Source organism: Enoplosus armatus, chromosome 3 (genome assembly GCF_043641665.1).
Source record: "Enoplosus armatus isolate fEnoArm2 chromosome 3, fEnoArm2.hap1, whole genome shotgun sequence".
Lineage (NCBI taxonomy): Eukaryota > Metazoa > Chordata > Actinopteri > Centrarchiformes > Enoplosidae > Enoplosus > Enoplosus armatus.
In genome coordinates this window covers 25,253,588-25,273,964 of record NC_092182.1, presented here as the reverse complement: position 1 = coordinate 25,273,964, position 20,377 = coordinate 25,253,588, and the positions used below count along the sequence as shown (strand labels likewise).

The 20,377-nt window shown below is 40.5% G+C and overlaps 1 protein-coding gene across 1 annotated transcript in view; it reads left to right on the top strand.

The window, feature by feature from the left end:
• The first annotated feature begins 341 nt into the window (after nt 1–341).
• The window catches only part of LOC139282446 (glutamate receptor-interacting protein 2-like), a 134,698-nt gene continuing 114,662 nt past the window's right edge, over nt 342–20,377 (top strand). Inside the window, exon 1 of the mRNA XM_070902167.1 lies at nt 342–498. Coding sequence (XP_070758268.1) covers nt 342–498 — 157 coding nt within the window. The remainder of the gene's footprint in view (nt 499–20,377) is intronic.

The window sequence follows — 20,377 nt, the reverse complement described above, 5'->3', positions numbered from 1 at the left end:
TGGCTGAGGTGTTTGTGGGACTAAACCTGAGCTATTAAGTGCTGCATTGTAAAGGGAGAGAAACATTGGAGATAGCAAAGAAGACCAGACCGAGGAGAGGAAGAAGAGAGAAGGGAGAGGAGGAAGAGGAGGGATTTTGGGGAAGCGAGAATCAAGTTAGTGTAGAGTGGCGAAAGTTGTCAGGATTCCCAAAAAACAGAGTTAGAAAAGAAGAAGAAGTGGTGGGAGACGAAGAAGAAGCAAAAGAGTGAGAAAGAAGGGAGATAAGGAAAAGGAGAAAAAAGAGGTCTGCCGAATCTACAGCTGACACGCGAGCCTTGGTCAGCCCTCCATCCTTCAGGATGGACAAAGTGGAACGAATGATGAAGATAGTGAAGAGGATGTCGCCGAGGAAGAAGAGGAGAGAAGGAGGAGGAGGGAGAGGGGGAGGACCAGGAGAGCTGGAGAGCCCAGACACCCTGTGCGACGAACTCTGCCGCTTCAGCCTCTGCATCAGCGGTGAGAGGTCGCACCGCCTCGTGTGTGTGTGTGTGTGTGTGTGTGTGTGAAGTTGGGTGTTTGTTCATGAATGAATTCGTAGCAGTTGATGAGTGTGTATTCATGTGACTGCATGTGTGTTTCAAAGACATGTAAGCTCTGCATCTGTGAGAGATTCAGAGAAATAAACAGTCTGTGTTTGTGTGTTTCTGTGTTGTGTTTACAGGCGGCACAATGTGTCCGGTTTAAGATATTAAGATATTCTTTACATTCTTTACATATTCATTTATTCCTATTGTAACAAGGAGGCTTATGTGTGTGTATGTGCGCGTATGTATTTGAATGTATGTTGGTTTCATCAGATCAGATTTGGTCAAATGACTTAAAACGATCCATACATTTTCTTCACAACTGACCTCCCTAATGTGAATAATGACTGCGTTGCTCAGGTGAAAATGACCAAGGTTTGCAGTAGCAAAGCAAAGTGGCATGACGTTCTTAAAGCGTCACTAAGAGTACAAAGTACAAAGTGTTAAGCAGTTATTCTCAACTTAATCAGACCTTAACCATAGATTAAAAAAACACTCATATCTGTACTTTTCAAAAGTCGCCAATAAACTACTTATTTTGCTGTTTAGGTATAAAGACTTGTTGGCCAGCTCGTCATTTGTTCAGGGCTGGAAACCTATCCCAGCTCCCAATGGGCAAGAATGGGGATACACCCTGGACGGGTCGCCAGCCTATCACAGATTTACACCTACAGGCAATTTACATAACCTTCCACCCACTGTTGTTAATACTCCTCACTGGCTGATGGATTATATAAAACAATTCCCAGTAAGCAGCTGGTCTTAGTGACCCCCTATACTGTATCTCCAATAAGTTACTTTCAAATGTGATTATGCCAATCACTTTTTTTTGGGGGGGGAATGCTGCCCGGATTATGTTCGCTGTCAGTGTTTTTCCATTGCTTATACTACAGAATCCACCCACATGCTCATACTCAGTTTAATCTCCCAATGAGTGGTTTTGCTAAAGAGTCTAAACTGGGGCTTTGCTTATGTTTTACAAAACCTTTGTGATCCTGTCCAGTTGGACTCTGTTCTGATGATGCTGTGATGTTGCTGCATCTCTTCTCGATGTGATGAAAGTAAATTGTCATCACATCTGGTGTCACAGTCTAGTCATGGTTGACTAGACACTGTTTGAAGGCAAACAAATGCCCATCCACCACCTTGACCACTGCACCACATATGAAGATTAGACTTTCTAATTTCTTTACTAGCAACGCTGGCCGTGTCAGAAGTCTCGTATATAAATGTAATACACAGGAGACTGGAGGAAAGTAGCACTGCAATGATGCCCTCAGCATTTTCTCCTGCAGCGACAGAAAAGTTTGGCTCTCAGTTTTCCTGTGACGCTGTTTTGTTGTCTGTTTGCCAGTGTTTGCTGCATTGCTGTTCAGCTGGCTTAATTAGTTAGTGCTACCATTTAATTAGCTCTGAGCTGGTTAGTGTTGATGCCACAGTTTGTTAGGTGCCTCATGTTCTTCAAAGACTTTGGAAAGTGTTTCACAGAGAGTTCAGATTTTTTGTGAGGTTTATTTTTTAACTCGCTTTGATCGTACACAAACAGCGCAGAGAAGAGAGGGAGAGCGAGAGTGTGGTAGAAAACCTATAGAGGAAGGAGTTTACAGTAGTAAATGTACATGTGTGAGTGTGCCTATTTCCCTCTCCCCTCCCATATATCCTTTCATCAAACAATCTTTCTAATCACTCAGCAGAAACTGCAACAGCCAGACTTCAAACAGCATCAAACAACCATCAGAGAACCAAACATTACACTGCAGGCAGAGGAAGGTCACTTTGAAAGCAAGAGGGAACACAAATCAAGGCAAACATCCCAATATGCCCCTCTGTTCCAGCACAATAGATGGTGTTTTTCTTCACACAACACACATGCCATTTGCTGGATGCTTTTATCTTACAGCAACAGGAGATCATAAATGTTTAATGTGCCTGGTATGAATCCAGAAGGGTTAGATCCCTTTACCAATATGTAGTAACCAGTGAATCATCGTACTTCTGATATGTTGGAGGTTATAGCTGCAGTCCTGTTGCCAGGAAATGGGATTGGCAACCATTTTGACATGCGCTGGGAAAATGGGAGAATTTAGTGAATGGCGAGTCAGAGCTCAGCCAGTACAAGTTTAGGAAGCGAGAAAAACCTCATGGACTGCGAAGAAGGATAAAACAAGCACTCCTTTTTTCATTGCCCCTTTCACAAAAAATGTCATGGGTCATCAAGTTGGCCGTAAAGGTTATACTCTGCTCATACATGAGGCGTTTTATCTCCCCCATTTTCTGGCTAATAGTGCCACTGAAACCTTTGTCCTGCCATTGGAGTACAGAACCGATCACAGTTCGACTGGAACCAACCTCCACCTCGTACAGGTAGACTCGTGTATGGGTTCTTGGTCCGTATCCGGTTGTGGAAAATGCATTTCTATTACCAATTTTTTAGGTGAACGGTTCCTGGTTTGGAATAATGCCGGTGTGAATCACCCTCATAAGTTGTGGTTTCAGTGGTCAGTTGCGGCATCCCCCCCGAATCTTATCAATCAAATACACACACATCTTTGACAATAGAATTCCCTTGTTAATTGCAGGTCTTATGGCACTCTTCCTCTCCAACCAAGTGCAGTAACTGACAGACGGTGATAGGCACAACCTACAGTGATCTGAGAGGTGAAAAGCATCGAGCACGTTGTCTCTGAACAATGAATACGTGTGTGTATATGTCTGTGTGTAAGTGATGAATGTGAGTTAGGTGGGGAATGAAGAGGGGAATTACTGGCTAGAATGAAATATGGGGAAATGATTGAATGCTGGACAATATGTACATTGTCTTGAGACCAGGCTGGACCATTGTATTTGTCTCAAAGCATGATTTTTTTTTCTTGCGAAAATGACTCTGTGCCACAAATGAATTTCAATAAAACGATCAACTGTCATCCTGTACTAAAAAAGCGTTGTGGATGTGGCCTGCAGCAAAAATTCAAATTTACCTCAGGCGAATGACTTGAAAGACAGGGTAAGGCACGGCTAGAAAGCAAGCTACATATGCAATCGAAGGAAAATAGCTACAGTAAGTCAGTCCACATGTTGACAAATGCACGAAAAGCAATGTGCAATGTGCAGAAGCATGATGTTAACTAGCTGCAAACAGTTCTGTCCCTTTATTACCAACATTTAAAATTTGGAGTTCATTTGAAAAGGGTGTGACTTTGGGATGTAAAAAGTACAAGCATGCTTTAACATCTCACATAATTTATATAAAGACAGTTGTGTCCAAAGGTATTGCAATTTTGGATCAATTCAAATCTTTTACTATCCACTTATTTTGCCGTACTACAGTTATTGTAAGGGAGTGTGGGGCAACACAAATACCACTAAATCCACTTTACAGACAGAAGCAAACATTATTATAAACAAGGTGGATTCAGTTGGAAACAAACAATTTGACTGTTTATCAAGTCATTCTGTATGTAACAAAACAGAGAGATTTAATGACATAAAGAAATGCCCTTGGAGATAAGTATATTAAGCCCAAAACATTTTTAAAAAATCAGTATGCAGATGTGTATTTCAGTCATTTTGAATAATTCTGGTGGGAAAAATAGAACATGGGTCAAAATGTAATGAAATGAAACTGCTTTGTGCGATTTACCGAGGTTTTATTTAAAAAAGGACAACTGATTATGATACTTTAGAACAATCAGGTGTGTGTAAGTGAGACACTATGAGAGTATAAGCCATCCACCAAGCCACAGATATTTCAGACTTGGTTTGTGCATGTGTGTTCTGCAACCTAAATATACCCCAAAGCTGCTGAGCCTCTGCGTTATTTCCATGAGAGCCAATTTTCATCTCAAATCTGCATCTTATAATTGTGCCTCACGCACTGAAATTATCAGCTCCGCAGTAAAACTCCTGCTGAAATTCTGCAGCAGCTGACAGATAATGCAAACTAGATATGTGATGGGAAATTATCATCAGCCAGAAGCTGCAGTCCTGCTCCAACAGTCAAGCCTTCACCTTTACTGGAGCTGTACATAAACAACCCCACAGTACATCTCAGAGTTCAGGCATGTTCGCAGTGCTACACAAAGGCATTTAACTGGCACTCTGTGACCTTTTCATTTAACCTCAAAGATATCTTGCAGCATATCAGAAACAACAGAGACAGGGTAAGTGGTGAAATATGGAAGCTCCCATTAACTCAAGGAGCTTTTGTTCTGCTTAAATCACAATTTCAGACTGCAGCACAAGAGGCAACATAGACCAACTAGTATTAGACAGTGATGTGGACAATTCTCATTCCGCAGGAAGTGACAAATGATAACCTAAGACTAACATGCAAACTGTGCTCCATCCATAGAAAGCTGGACTCCTTCTTGTGTTTTTGTGTTGGTGGTTTCTTTTGTAGAAAGACCAGCTGAATTAGCCTGAGCTTGTTGCTTGAGCTTGATCGATGCCATGTTGTATGATATCTTGGTATTGACGTGCAAACAGGTCTCAGTCTCTTTACCATTTACGTTTAACTTAAAGCAAGTAGTTTTAAACTAAACAAAGAGAGGGCAGAATAGAAAACGAGAGACTCCAGTCTGCAGTGTAGTTCCATACTCTTCACGGACAATTGAATGACATGGTATTATACTGCAGTTACCAAACTAAGTTTCAGTTTCTCTTCTCTCCTCCTGTCTCTCTGCATGGTGAAGCAACAGCTAGAGAAAATGAAATGTGGCAAAGAAGCATTTCATTGTACCATCCGACTACTTGGAAAAAGTGCTTTGTTACTGTTTTTTTATACGCTATGTGTTGAAGTTAAAAAGTGCCCTGTATTATAAGATAGTGAAATGATCGTCTGCAGTGAATTCTTTGAACCTGTTTGTGTCTCCAAGAGCTACTCAATCCTACAGAAGACTAAGTGTTGGTGAAGAGGTCCAGACTTAGACTCTGGCCCAGACCTGGACTTCTGATTTTCAACATATGCTACACAGGCATTACTGAGAATGTGGTTAAACTGTTAGCACCAACACTCCCCAGTACGGATTAAAACCTAATTTAAGCGTAGGCTGATTCACTAACAAGAAAGAGAAACCTGACTTCAAGACATTTGAAATGAACTCAAATTATTAGAGTTGAGGTTAAATGAGGTTAAATGTCTCCTCCCAATGCTTCCACTGATCATAACACTACTATAACGCTTCCTTAAAAAACAGTTTCAGTGCTCACTGAATATAGTCTGCTTGTGGTTGGGACAGGTATTTGCATTTCTAAAAATAGTGTTTAAAACAATTCTAATTGTTTTACAGGTATAAATATCTCTCAGAAAGCAGGAGCTAACTTACAATGACTATGGGAAATTATTATTTACCACAAGACAAACGCCTATAAAAATGTGGTGTTGGCTGGTGTCCTCTGCCACACTGGCAGCAAACATCATTTGGGAGTCCATTTTCATTCTAAACATCTCACCATTTGTCAAAATAATGAACCTGGCAGGTGAGTTTGGGGATGAATTTGTTGTTTCTGCTACCGTGGACAAAAGAAATTAGATCCCTGGCTTGTTTACAACATCTGAAGTGTGTGAAAGGCCTGTTAGCTGTAAAAACGAGTGGATGCACATCAAAAGCACCGCAGATGGAGAAAAAAATTAAATCAGCCCGTTGAAAGCTGCTCATGAAGGCTGAAGAGGCTGAACGACATCCCCAACTAGCTGAATGGCTACATGAGAATCAAAAGCGCGACAGAGAGGGGAGATAATCAAATATGCCGGTGAAAAAAAACAGATCACAGCAAAGGGAAGGCACCAAACAGGGCAGGTAATCAAATGTGACATTAGAAACCTTCTACAAATGAGTAAATAACATCATGCTGATAGCCACTACAGCACACTGCCTGAGGTAAATATAAACACCACTACCTACTTCTCTGCAGTACTGTGACCCACATGAAGAGTTCCCTTTTAGCAGACTACTCATCCGTTTTAATGAATGTATTTTAACAGAAACGTTATGTCTCAAAAGATGCACATGATTTCACCTGGAGTTATTTTTGTATATTGTAGAGATGCATATTAACACAGCTGATGAAATGCACGTTACAACATTATGCTGTGAATTTCTTTTTTTGCTGCCTAAAAATCAGTGATTCGAGTCATCAGTCGAGAAGACCCCGATTTTGACAGTCGAATCACTACGTTTTCAAAACTAACTGTGATGGAAATCGAAAAGGGTAATGGAAACGGAGGGCAGCGTGTGAGCGTGTCTGCTTGCTGCTCCAACAATCTCAGCTTGTGTGTTCGGCTGACAGCTGCCCGACAGGAGAGACGCTCCGCGGCGCGCCAGGACTTTATAACTGGACCACTATGACCAGGACAGTTTTACTTTCAGTGACTGAACCAGTGAACCACAAGCACATGATAAATGAGTATACCGAAAGACAGTCAGTCAGTAAAATAATCAGAGTGATCCATGCAGGAAATTGATCTGAAGTTAAACTTAGCCTTGTTAGTGGTACAATTTAAACCTTCATTTTCATTTAGGGCTTTATTTCAGCATTCCGGTAAATTGGATCAAATATTTAAAGACTTCTTGAAATCTAGGACTTTTCCAAACCAAGTCTGCGAAAGCTAGTTTTACTTACAAAGGCTGCTTCAGTCTAGAACTGACGTTAATCAGAGTCCCAGGAAACCAGCATTGAGAGTTACATTTGGTTCTGAATCTGCTATAATGTTCAGGGTCAAAAGTCAGGCTTCATTTTACACACACGCATGGCGGAAAGTTACTATCAGCCAGTTTCCCCTCAGGTTTTTAGAGAACATACCTGTATTGAAAGCAGCTGGAAAACTTTGGAAGTTAGATAAAAGCATAATTTCATTCTCTGCCCCCGCATGGAAAATCAAGGATCTGATTTCAGAAACACTTCACATTCACTGTAGGAAGACAGATTGATGGTTATTGCTCAGTTTTAAAAAAAAAACCTTTGTATTTCTTCCTTTCAACAAGAGCTGCGACACTGATTGTGTTCAAACACTGACTTTTTCATAATGCATGAGTGTCTTTTTACTGTATGAATACATAAGTGCAAATAAAACACAAAAACCGGCATGGGGTGCGGTTGATGCATAAACATTAAAGAGGGACGTTAGAGAAAGTAAAAGTAATGCATTGATGTAGTGTCACAAAACAGGTGTAAACTTTAGAAGAAACATCCTCAGTGGCCACAGTTGGATTCATCCTCTGTCTGACATTGATCGGGGATCCTGTACAACACCAAAATAGCATGACCGGCTCGCTGCCTGAAACCGGCATTTTGTAATAAGGAATTTAAATGTGTTAATTTCATTTCAGGTATTTTCAGATACATCTGCACTTTTGCCGTCTCCCTCTCTTTCTTAGCTGCACATGCTGCACGAACTGTGTTTATCTCCCAAAATGTGAAAAGTGAACTGTAGACATCTACGTGTCTGTCACTGTACTGTACTGTACTTAATAAGAGACATGCATCACTGTGGCCGGGATGCTGCATCTTTAGTCTTTACTCTTTAGTTTTTTGCAGCTGGAGTGACCCAGTTTTGCCTCGGGGATCGACAAAGCTCATCCTCATCTTCTTACTTATCTTATTGGCTCCATCTGTAACTAGACTGACAGTGTTATCATGTTATCTTTTCAGTGAGGAAATAGCACACTTTGCACAGCATTATAAGAGTGCTTGTAATGACAGTGGTTATAGAAATACAAACATCTTGATTACATTTGTGTGTTGATTTATGTTGAGGCCAATACAATACCTCCTGGGTCTGTTAAAGACAGACTTTACTCAGCCCTTTGAGGGATTTAATAATGATTTACTTAGCAGAGACAAGAATAACTCATGAGTGTCACAGATTGTGTTATGCACCATTTCTGTAAGATCCTGGTAATGTGCTGGAATAACACAAGATATGCTTCTATGTATTTTAAGTTCATGTTGTGAGTGATGAAGCCAAAGACACCATCCACATTGTGGGCATACAAGCTGACTGAACACACTACAACCAAATCTACTTTGCTGTACTGCAACCTAATCTTACCTACCTTAAGGGGTTAGGGTTAACCTACTTTCACCTAGTCTAATCTACTGTAACCAAAACTAACCTCATGTGACAACCTGAACAGTATGTCATTACATGCGACACATTCACCAATACAGTGCAGTCTCAGGGATTTTTGGTGATGATATAAAAAGCCAAAATACGTACCAAAATTGCACAGCACCACACTGCCTGATATTCATGCTGTCACACTCCGATGCTCCAAGTGTTCATTTGGAGCAATGCAATTACCAAACAGGTGTGAGCATAAAACAATAAGTGTTCCTCTTCTGAAAATGGCACTGTAACTGAGTTAGCTCTGTACAGGTGCTGAACTACAGGCCTACAGGAGAACAAGAGCAGTTGATATCAAGTTGTGATGACAAGGCACTTGCTTGAAGCCATTGACTTAATGTCTTGGTAAAAAAAACAAGACAGCAAGACGGACAAGCTGGTAAGATACAAAAACAAACTAAGAGGGGATATGATCACTTCTCAGGCAAGGACAGTAGAGATAGAAATGTCGCAAAAAAGACATGCGAATTAGGCGTGAGTTTCCATCATCTGGTTTGGAGCAAATAAAGTAGACTCATTTCAAAGCGTAGTCTCGTCAGAAGTTGGCGATATAGGCTACGTCTTATGCATGGCAGTAATCTGCCAGTAAACGGAGTAGAAGACATAGAGGTTGGCCATCTAACCCATCCGCGGGAATTAGATCACATCAGCTAGCATTAGCCATGTTTCATGCTGAGACTAACCGTCTGAATGTGAGTGTGGATCAGAAACAGCAGAAACAGCTGATCAGTCACGTGAGTCACATATTCGCTACGTCACAACCTATTTGGCAAAGGCGTTTTCATATCCCAGTTACTCTTTTTCGACAAAGAAAAAAAACACCTCAAGCGATCATACAAACTCAACTTTTTTGCGAAATTGAGGACGTTTTATTGAGTTTTGTTTCCATACAGCATTTCTAATACGATACTTCAACTTCAAATTAAGCCCATTTGTTACAGGGTCTGACAACATTTTGTGAACTAAGCATGAACTTAGAAATCCAAATTACTGTTGCATTCTTGTGGATAGAAAAAATGGAAAATCCTGAAGCAGATTCTTTCACTTTTCCCACACAGACTCTTGTGCATTCAGAAAAATGTTCACTCTGTGGCCCTAATAGCAAGGTCATCACTTATATGAATCTAGTGTTTGTGATTTGACTGCATGTTTAAGTGTCTCTTGTCCTGCTGGTATATTGTGAGTGTCTTTTAATCAGGCATCTGGTTTCTACGGTAGGTGTTCAACCAAACTGAGGAGTGATACATCTTATCATCTGGATAACGTGGATAATGATAAACGTCTCAGTGCTTTTTAAAACGGGAAAATCCTCCTGGTATTCAACCTGGTATTTTATGGCTGCTGTGTCTGTCTGTGTGTGCGCTCATGAGACACATTTAGCAGCTAAATTTAGGTGTTAAATCCTCCTTTTCTTTTGCTCTCTCATCTCTGCACCCCCACTACTCTTTCCATCGCGCTCATTTGGTCTCCCTCTCTCTCCCTCTTGCCTCCCTGCTTCTCCCTTTGCTCTCTCTGTCGCCCTCTCTCCCTCATAGTCTGTGCCCTCAATCTCTCTATCTCTCTCTGGGTGATACTACAGTCGTGTGTGGGTGGATGCTTCACTCCTTCTTCTCTTTCCTCCAGCACTAGAACCTTCTAACCTGCTATCACTGACTGCAGCTCCATGTGCTGCTGCTGCTGCTGCCGCTTTGTTTTGTCTTAATTTCCTTTTTGATGTGTGTGAAGCTCATTTGCAATGCAAAGTGTTGATTGCTAGTCAGGATTGAGTAATGACGCATGTATGGAAAACAAATTAAAATCGCAGTTAAAATGCACTAATGTAACAGTAATAATATATACTTATAAATTAGCTCCATAGCAGTCGCACTTTAACTGACATTGTTACATCCAAAGCTATGTCAGATTTGGGAAACATGGACAGGCTTCTTTTATTTATACTCCAAACACCCTTGTTGGACCACTATCTGTAGTTATTCTGATTATTATAAGTATTTTGTGTTTGTTGTTTTTTGTGAATGTCATTTGAGATTATAAATAAGTTTCTGTGATCAGTTTAGAGCTGACCATTATGCTAGCCGTCTGAAGCTAATATTTTGCTAATGCAACATTGTAGGTCACATTTAAGTTACTGTTGGGCTACTGTTTATGTTCGAGATTTCATTTCTTTGAGGACTTTATTTTAATGTTTACTGGATTGCACTTTCTCTGGCTTAATGTTGTTTTATTGTATTGCTGGTATGTGATAAATGTTCCATTATAGATACATAAGAAGATACTACAACAACATGCCCAAAAACTAAGTGTTAGCAATTACAGGCCTCATTAGCTTCCATCTATAATTTGTGGGCAATTTTGGGCAAACAAGATGTCCTTGTCAGTAGTGGTTAGTGCTTTGTGTTGTCTTCGTCCCTTAACCACGAGGTCCATTTTCAGTTCTCTATACATTTCACCCCAGAGAGGTTTTAACCCATAAGCTGTCACACGAGTGATACAAGTCAAACTTGTGTCAATCTTCTCATAAGCAGGGTTTCACCGCTCCATTTGAAAAGCCTGTCTTGTTTTCCCAGTATCAGGTATCTACCTTCTTAATATCAGCAATATCAGCAACAAATAACTCCTTATCTGTCGCAGGTTGAAAACTTCCAAGCAAGATGCACCTCTCTCCATCTCCCTCTCCCCACTGATTCACATATTACTATCTCCTCCACTCAGTGTAATTGATCTCCCATGATCCCATCTAACTCTCTACTTTATTTCTTTTCTGTGCATTTCGCACTGCAACTTATTTTGGTAGACATGGGAAGTGAATTCATTCCAGTTTTGCACTCAATTTAAGTCCGAACTTATACTCTAAAAGCATCAGAAATGTAATCATGCCGTGCTTTTTGTGTGTGAAATCTTCTCTAAAGTCTATTTTAGCTTCTTGACCCGTCTTGAGATTATTAGAGTGGTTTGCTTCAGCTTGTCTCATATTAGTTATCACCAGCCAAAGTCTTGACTCCGCAGCAACCCTTAGCACAATGTAGATTAGCACCACAGAAAGTTGTGTATTATATACAACCTTCATTTGACCAAGCTGGATTTCTGTTCATTTTGATTAAGGGTGTTCATTCCAGACATACAGTGTCTGGAGCAGTTATGTCATATTTGGAGAATAGTATCTCAGTCAAGATCATCAGGACAAAACCTAAATCAACTGCAGTTAAGCAACCTCAAAGGACAAGGTTTTAGTAGAAGTGCTGAGACAAATGCTGACATCTATACAGCCAGCTTCACTGCAGGAAATTCCTGAAGGGAGACTTTGAGACACCATGAGGTGAAATTCCTCTTCAGTATTGGTTCTGAGGAATGAATCTACTATATACACCAGAGGAGGTAAGCTGCTGCAGAGAGTGCATCAATCATTGGTCCGTCCGTCAGAGAGTCCATCGTGCTTAGCCTGAGTTACAGACTGATGTGTTTGTGTCACACATTTCTAATCTCATGGGGAAGGACATTGCCAGCACTCTGTCTTACTTTTGAGTCTGTGTGACTTTTATGTACAAAGTCTGGATTGCTTGAAACTAGCAGTGTGAATCTAAATGTGCAAAAAGATGGAGGTTGCTGGGAAGAAGAAGTAGACTTTCAGCTGGAGTTTTATAGCCAAAGTTCTTACAGGACATTTCTACACTCAAATGCTGTCACTGTCAGATATCAACAATTTATGAGAAACAAGTGTGAAATGAAGGTTTCCATGTGTCAGTCAGCCACCAGAGACCAAGTGGGAGCAAACAGTCTTGACAGTACTGACCTTTAAGGAAACGGATACATGGAGAAAGCTATCATATTAGCTATTTTGGCAAAGGCTCTGTCCCCTTTTAGCTTTAATCTTGACCGTGGAACATGCAAGAGAAATTTGTTATCAGATCTCAGAGACCCAGGGGCTGAGTGCCAGTGAATGAGGTCTGTAATATAAGATGGGGCCAAACCATTAAGAGCCTCGAAAGCAATCAGTAAGGTCTTAAACTGAATTCTAAAATGAACTGGGAGCCGATGAAGAGAGGCTAGGACTGTGGTGATATGCTGGTGTTGCTACGATATTTAACACATGCATTCTCGCCATGGATACAAATGTATTGTCTGAAAAAAAGTCTAAATATATAAGTTTATAATATCTTAAATATTGATTTAATAACATACATATCCTACTTTTTTCACCAAGTAGCTCTGTTTTTTGGTTCAGCAAAATCAGAACTACTTTTTTATGCTTCTCGACCATAAAGTCCACTGTAGCAGCGCTGGAAATGTCTCAACATGACGTTATAAAATCAACATCACCAGTGGCGGTCTTTAACTCTGCTGAATGTTGTTTTGTTGCATTTCTCCTTTGATTAAACCCTCACCATAAACTGGAATGGCCACTTGTCTGGATGGGTACTTGATCGGGCTGATACACTCTGCGGAGGTTGAACGGTGATTGCTGGCACCTCGCGGGGGGGGGGGGGGGGGGAGAAAGAGCAGCTATCTGCTTATAACAAGTCCAGCCAACTCAGCAGGCTTTGACAACAAAATTGGCAATTTGCTTCCACTCTGAAACGTCTGGGTCAAGAGGTCGATTGGCTCGCAGACACCCGTGATATAATCAAGATAACCAAGGGATGCACCACTACCCAGTGACTCCTGCGGGCATGAGAATTAACAACCAGGCCATATTTGATCAATACCTGGAGCCACCACATCCCTGAAAACATTTAGGGACTATGTGTGATGCCTGTAATTTAATCGAAGAGCTTTAATAACACCTTGTGGGTGCTTCTAATAGCACATTTCACCAGAGAACACATTCTTTGTTGTGCAGAGTTTGGTAGATTGAAGATCTGCCATCTGCTTTCCTCAATAGAGTCTGCCCTCTCTCATTTGATCTGTCAGCAAAATTGGCAATTTGATTCTGGTCCTTTCACCTCCTGTGCAGGAGCTGATGGAGTTGAGCTAAGCACGACTAGCCAGTGACTGAGAGGGGGAGTGCTGCTGTAGATTAGAACTGGAAACGTCTTGATGGTTATTCAGGTTGTTGCTTGTTGCAAAATCTGGCTTTCCAACAATACTGTCAGAGGTATAGTAAAAAAATAATAGAGGTATAGTAAAACTAAAAAACGATAAAATAAAATAATGTTTTTTTTGTTTCGTTTTTTTCTTATAAATGACAAAGTAGGTTGTTTGTCAGTGCTTTCTGTACCAGTAGGTGTGGACAGCCTGGAGATAAAATCAGACAGTGAGTTTAATAGTATTATTTTATAATCCAGTTCATCCAGGTCTCTCTGCAGGGTTTGCAATCCTTGTTGGCGATGAGCTCTGACCACAGTCCGCCTGGGGCTCAGTTAGGAGAGTTCCCCCTTGTCCATTGTACAAATAAATAAATCTGTGGGCTATTAAGACTAATAATCGTATGGTCTGTTAACTAAGAAGTTTTAGTTGCCTACATCTGGCTTACTGTAGCTTTTCTAAGTTGATTCAGACCCTGATTAAATCGATTTTATCAACATCTCTCTGAAATCGGCAGTCTGCTGTTACTGTGTGAACTGTTTCACCTTGAGTTATATTGCTAGTCCCACCCTCACCCCACCTCAGTTTGCTTGGTTCTCCTCCACCACCTGTCAGTGATCTTGACGAGCTGTCCATTCTGAGTTTGAGCTACCTGGCACCTGGAAAGACTGACAAGTCAGACAATTGGGGGATTTAGAAAATAAAGGGTTCAATCAAGATTCTGTTGCAGATTCTTGATATGTCAGCCTGAACAAGCAGGCCAAAGAGCCACAGTGCTGTAATGAAAAGAGCACTGGAGAAACATGAATATTTTACACCCTGACAGATCGAGAATGAGTATGAGACAGCGATGTAGAGGACAAAAGAGAAAGGCAGAAAGAAATGCCTATGTTGACACAATCACAGTCCTCTTCTGTCCTGCTTAACCCCACTGTTCATTCTCTATCTCGCTCTTACAGTTGTACATGCACACTAATGCACACACACACACACACACACACACAGGTTTGAGAGCAGAAACCCAAAAACACAGGAGGCCCTTCCATGGCGTGAAGAGAGAGTGAATAAAGACAGAGTTCAGCAGGATGGCAGAGGAGACGGGAAGCGCTAGATTCGGGAACGTCTACTTACTTTCTGTTCAAACCTTGATCTCGGGGGGGGGGGGGGGGCGGCGTCAAAGATCTGTTCTGGTAGGGAGAAAAAAATAAAATAATAAATAATCTACCCCTCTCTTTCTCTCCGCCTCTCCCTTGCTGTCTCTTTCTCCTTGATGCTATTTGGAGCATGAGGAACATCATGTGTTCTGTTAGAGCCTTTATATCTGCTTGTGCTGTCATTGGCAAGAAAACTTGTGCTTCCTGCATTACTTCCTCATATGGATCGGAATTCATGCTTTATTATTTTATTATTATTGTTTTTTTAGGTTGGATTTATTTATTCATTTTTTATAAAAGTTGCACTGTCACTGTGTGTTTTTTTAGGGTGGGGATTTGCAGCATTTCTGCAACTTTCTTTCAGAAAGTTTGCGAGCAGGAAACAAGGCGAGGATATTTATGTGTCAGTCCTCTGAGAAAACAATACAACAAATCCAAGTTAGTCAGCATTGATCTGCAGTTAATGTATAGCCTAAATAGTGGAAATTGCAATGACAGAACTGATCTCCTGCACATACTGTAAGAAAAAAAAAATCATATTTTTTCTGTAAATATGTTTTTTAAGCCCAAAAGTCGAAAGTTATTTTTGAATTCTGGGTAACTTAAATTTTTTATGAGCTGAAAAAATCAATGCATGAGGCTCCTGAAAGTTGTGGAATGACATGAGTTTGTTGAGGACATGCACAGCTCAGAAGAGTCTCACTTTTGTCTCTGTCCATAGTGGGAATGAGAGAAAAAATATGTAAAAGGTTCTTGTTAACCCCATGATTTTGCATAATTATCTCAGTGTCTAACAGATCAGGTAGCCTGTGATCTTTAATATAACGCAACTGCTGAATTCATTTATCTGTGTTTTTTTGGAAGCAAGTGTTTGTTTCTTTCAGTTCCCAAAGTTGAATGTGTCAAACACACGGCAGGCAGTTTGAGATAGATGTGACATTGAAGATGCTGCTCATAGGTGATTGACTATGCTGCGAAGAATTGAAAAAGGAAAAACATTCTCAAAAGTTTTGCATATATGTGTCTATTATTTTATCCCGTAAAGGACTATTTCATTGGAAGGAGCTGGTAAACTGCCAGTCAGTGATCAAAGTGAGGCAATATGAATAAGTGCTGCAGCATGAATTTATAATAAGCAGTCTGACTTCATACTGTAAGTTACAGATTTCAAGAACCACCCTAAATAATACAAAAAAAGGTGGGTAAAATGACAGTAGTAGGTTTATTCTCAAACACATCCCCTCATGTGTCACTGTGTCTTTATGCCCTTTAACATTTAGCATATATGTCATACAGTCTATCTTTGTCTCAGGGTCAGGTCAACAAAATGCAGTCTTTGAGGATTACAATGTTTCTGCCTGCCAGCTTATTACAGTGACAATTATGATATTCAGAATCCAATTTTCCTCTGTGCTAGTTTTCAGATTCCATGAATCACAGGCACCACTTGTGGAGTTTAAAACAAGCTTCTGTAAAGATGTCTTGACTTACTGTATAATTAATATCCATTTTTTTGTTTCTAATTTTTCCTTTTTTCTTTTAATCACAGTTTGGTGTGGTCAAATCCCATTGCTACTGTTACTGCTAACCCTCACTGTTGGCCTGGCAAAGTTATAGCACCACATATTTCCTCCAATCAAATGGCGTCACCACTTCTGCCACTGAGGAGTCCAGCAGTGACGCCTCACCTGCTTCCCACTTGCTTTTGGAAAAATAACAACATTTAAACTGTAGTTCGTTGATCATTCAGTCAAGTCTCTTAAACACGAGTTGCACAATTTTAATGGTTTGTCGAGTGATTGTTGCTGCGATTCATGAGGACTGGGTCAAAGATAATATTCCTGTTCCACAACCTCATCAGTCCTGTATCGCTTTAGAGGTTAGAGATGAATGTCAAACTTTGAGTGGATAAAGTAAAATCATGTTCAGAAGAAAACTGTACAAGCTGAAATGATACATAAATCAATAAAAGAGCATAAACTGATGTAAAATGTGAAGTTTTATGCAAATATGCAATATGAAATAAAAAATAAATAATAAAAGGCTGAAAAAGTCTCAGTGATGATGAATCTCCTGACACTTGTCTGACAATGTTCTGAACTCAAAGCATTTAGATACTTTCCTACACCTTTGCTGTTAAGTTTTTCACTGAACAGAGAATAAAGTTCAGACTGTGCTCAAAGCTTGAGGCACAAACTTGAGGAGTCTTTTCTAGAATCATTGCTTGAAGTACATCATTGATCATCCAGGCTCTAAAAGTGTCAAGGAAATGGCTTGAATTACTAACAGCTCTTAACCATTATTTGGTTAAATCTACTATCGTTTTTTTTTTTAACAAAACGTATACACAGCACTGACACGAGGTAAGACAAAAAGAAAAATGGAAAGAGTGAAGGGGTAGAGAAGTGGGCAGGGGAAGAGAAGATTATTTCTGGATAGGAGGAGCGTGGGAGGGGAAAGGCAAGAAAAGAAAAGCTCTGTCCTTCCCTCCCTTCATCCCTTTTCTCCATCAAGGAGATGGTTTGAATGGAGAGCGGGTGGCACAAATAGCACATATTGTTGCATGGATTCATCCCCCATACAAATTATGAAACTTAAGAGAAAAATTATGCTGAAATCGGAGTTGGATGGCTCACCATGTGTGCTGTCAAATTTAGGGAAATTGCCCTCTAGCAGTTCCTCTCATGTGGAAGCCTGCTGTTACAGGCTCTGTGTCCACTGGGAGTCTCTCTTTGATTTCTTTATCTAGTTGTTTTTTTAGTGGAAAGGACACACTGTTACACAGAGTGCTGAACACAACACTGAAAGTTGGCTTTTATATCAGCTTTTGGTGAAACAGTCATGCTCTTGAAATGTGGTTTCAATTATAGTGAAGTGGCCACAGTAGCCTAAACGGGCTTGTCCGGGGTCCTTTAGGCATGGAAATTGAAAAGTCTGGTGTGTACAAAACCATTTGATAGACTGGTTTTGGCCCATTCAACTTTAAATGCTTGTGAGACACCAGCAGAACATTTAGCAGCTAAAACAGTATGCAAACCCGGGTCAAACACGCTGATTCTTCCATCCTAAACCCCTAATCTAAACCATTTTACTTGGAGGTAAAACTGAAGGTGAGCACACCCTTAATGTTGAAAATGATCCCTTACTACACAGTAAAACTGAACAAAAACCAGAACAAGTATGTTAGATCAAAGTTAAATAAGGAAGTTGGTCTGTAAATTGTGATGGACGTGTACAACAGTGTGGGTAGCTTCTAAATAAATCTGCCCAATATGGGGGTTTGTTTACAACCTAGCCTAGCGCCTGGCTGCTCGTTTCTTGCATCATTGGACACATTTTTAGTGAATTGTAATTTACTTCATCAGCTAACGCTAGATCCTGTATAGCTAAGTTGCAGTAAAGTAAAGAGTTGTCCACTCCTGCCTTGCGTCGCTCTTGTAATCTATCATTTATTGTTGGCTGAAATGAATGCCATTTGTCACAATACATCAGTTAGTATCATGGATCACGTCAGCTGGTGGAGTAATGTGGCAAGCTAGCCAATTAACAGATCCACTCAGGTAGTATTTTGCTAGCCATAACGTTAGCGAGCAAGCTAAGGTTAGCCAGCTAGCTGTAACTTAGCTACGCTGCATGGATCTGGCTTTGGTTTGGTTAGCTGATGAAGTGATTTGCAAACAGCTAGTCAATTTACCAGCCTGATCAGCCCTGGGAGTCTGGGTGAATTAGCTGACGTTATCCACTCAAGACAGTATTTTGCCATGTTAGCTAGCTAGCAATTTGTCCGCGTTAGCAAGCAAGCTACTTGGACATTGTGTTTGGCTCTCTGTTTTGGTGGGTGGAGGTCGTTGACGGGAGCGGACTGAGCCGAACATGGAGATGAAAAGAGGCTAAGCACCCGGGAGCGTGCATAACGTCACATCCTTTGGATTTTCCTGGAAAATTTGTCCCGAGTCTCTTACATTGAAATCAGCCCGCAGGCTGTTAAATATGTCATTTTTTAAGTGAAGTTACACTCCATTCACACATTGGCAATAAAAAGCGATGCATACATGTAAGATGTAAGACGTAAGATGCCAAATCCTCTCCAAAATCAATATCAAGCAGATAGTTTTTAGCTTTATCAGCTGTATGGTGAAGAAATACTAGATGCTAGTTTGATTGCTAATGCTAGAAAATTCAAAATGTTTCAGCTGCCAAAAGAGTAGGCTCCTTCCTCATTGTTATTTTCATGACAGATATGAGATGTTGTCATGTTGTTGGTTAAAGTTTTTGGATGCTTTTCTTTGTCTTCTCTTTGTTTTCTGTTTTCATATGGTCCAATATGCTAGACTATGTATAGCATGTAGCAATGCCCTCCTATGCTTTGACTTATGCCTTGTGTTGCCCCCATGTGGGTTTATATTGCTGCACACTGTGATTGACTATTGATTTGTAGATTTAGACGATTTTAAAAGTTTGATAGTCTCCAGGTTTCATTTAGGCTAAATCCATAAGAACACGAATGCACCAGCAGCTTGTTTGAACCAACAGTTGCATCAGATTGTTGAATGGAAACTCTCTGGTGTTTTGCCTCTTACTTCAAACACATGACTATCACTTACTGTGCATAATGTATACTGCATGTGATATTGTATATTGACAATGAAATACAGTTGGCTCATCTCATCTTTTGTATTGAGTGTTATTTTGTCTGTGCTCTTATTGCAAACCCTGTCTGCATGCCAAATTTCACTGATGGAACAATGCCTTTTTAAATGAAGGTCATACAGTGGGGATGGCTGCAGTCCCTCAGCTCTGTTTACGCACAGCTCTGCTTGGAGGAAAACAGTCTCAGACTCAGCGGGAAAGTTAAAAACTAAATTATGCTGGTGTTATTGTGCACTGCCCGCTGTGGGAACTACACAGCAGCTGCTGTCTTCTTTCTGTGGCATTACAGGCCCGGGGAGTATGGTGGTTTGTTGTTGCATTGTGGGATTGAAGCAGTAGTGGGTGCTGTTGCTTTTGGTTGCATCAGATGTTTAAACAGCAAAGAAATGTTTAGAGAAGAGGGGAGAAGGTCGATGACAAAGACAAAGAGGGAATAAGAGAAGGGAAGAGGTTAGAGAAAGAATGCGGGTGGATGATGGCAATGGAGAGAAAGCGGACTAAAGAAGATGAGGACATATAGAAGAAAAAAGGGTGTAAGAGAGAGAGAAGAAAGTAGATATGCAGATAAGAGCCAGACGACAGGCAAGAGAGGTAAATAAGAGACGGGAGGAAATAAGTCATTGAATGAGAGAGAAATAAATCTATTTACTTTGCAGAGGAAGAGGATCTATCTATCTATCACAGCTTCTCCCTGTTTGTTTTCATATTCACATTTCTTTATAGGTGTACTGATATTTGATTGCCTGCATACCTGCGTTCTGGTCACATTGTCTAAATGTTTGTGTACCAGCGTAACTCATATATGACTTTGTGCAGTGTTTTTCCTTTGCTGTCTGCTGTGGTTTATTCTGCCTGCGTGA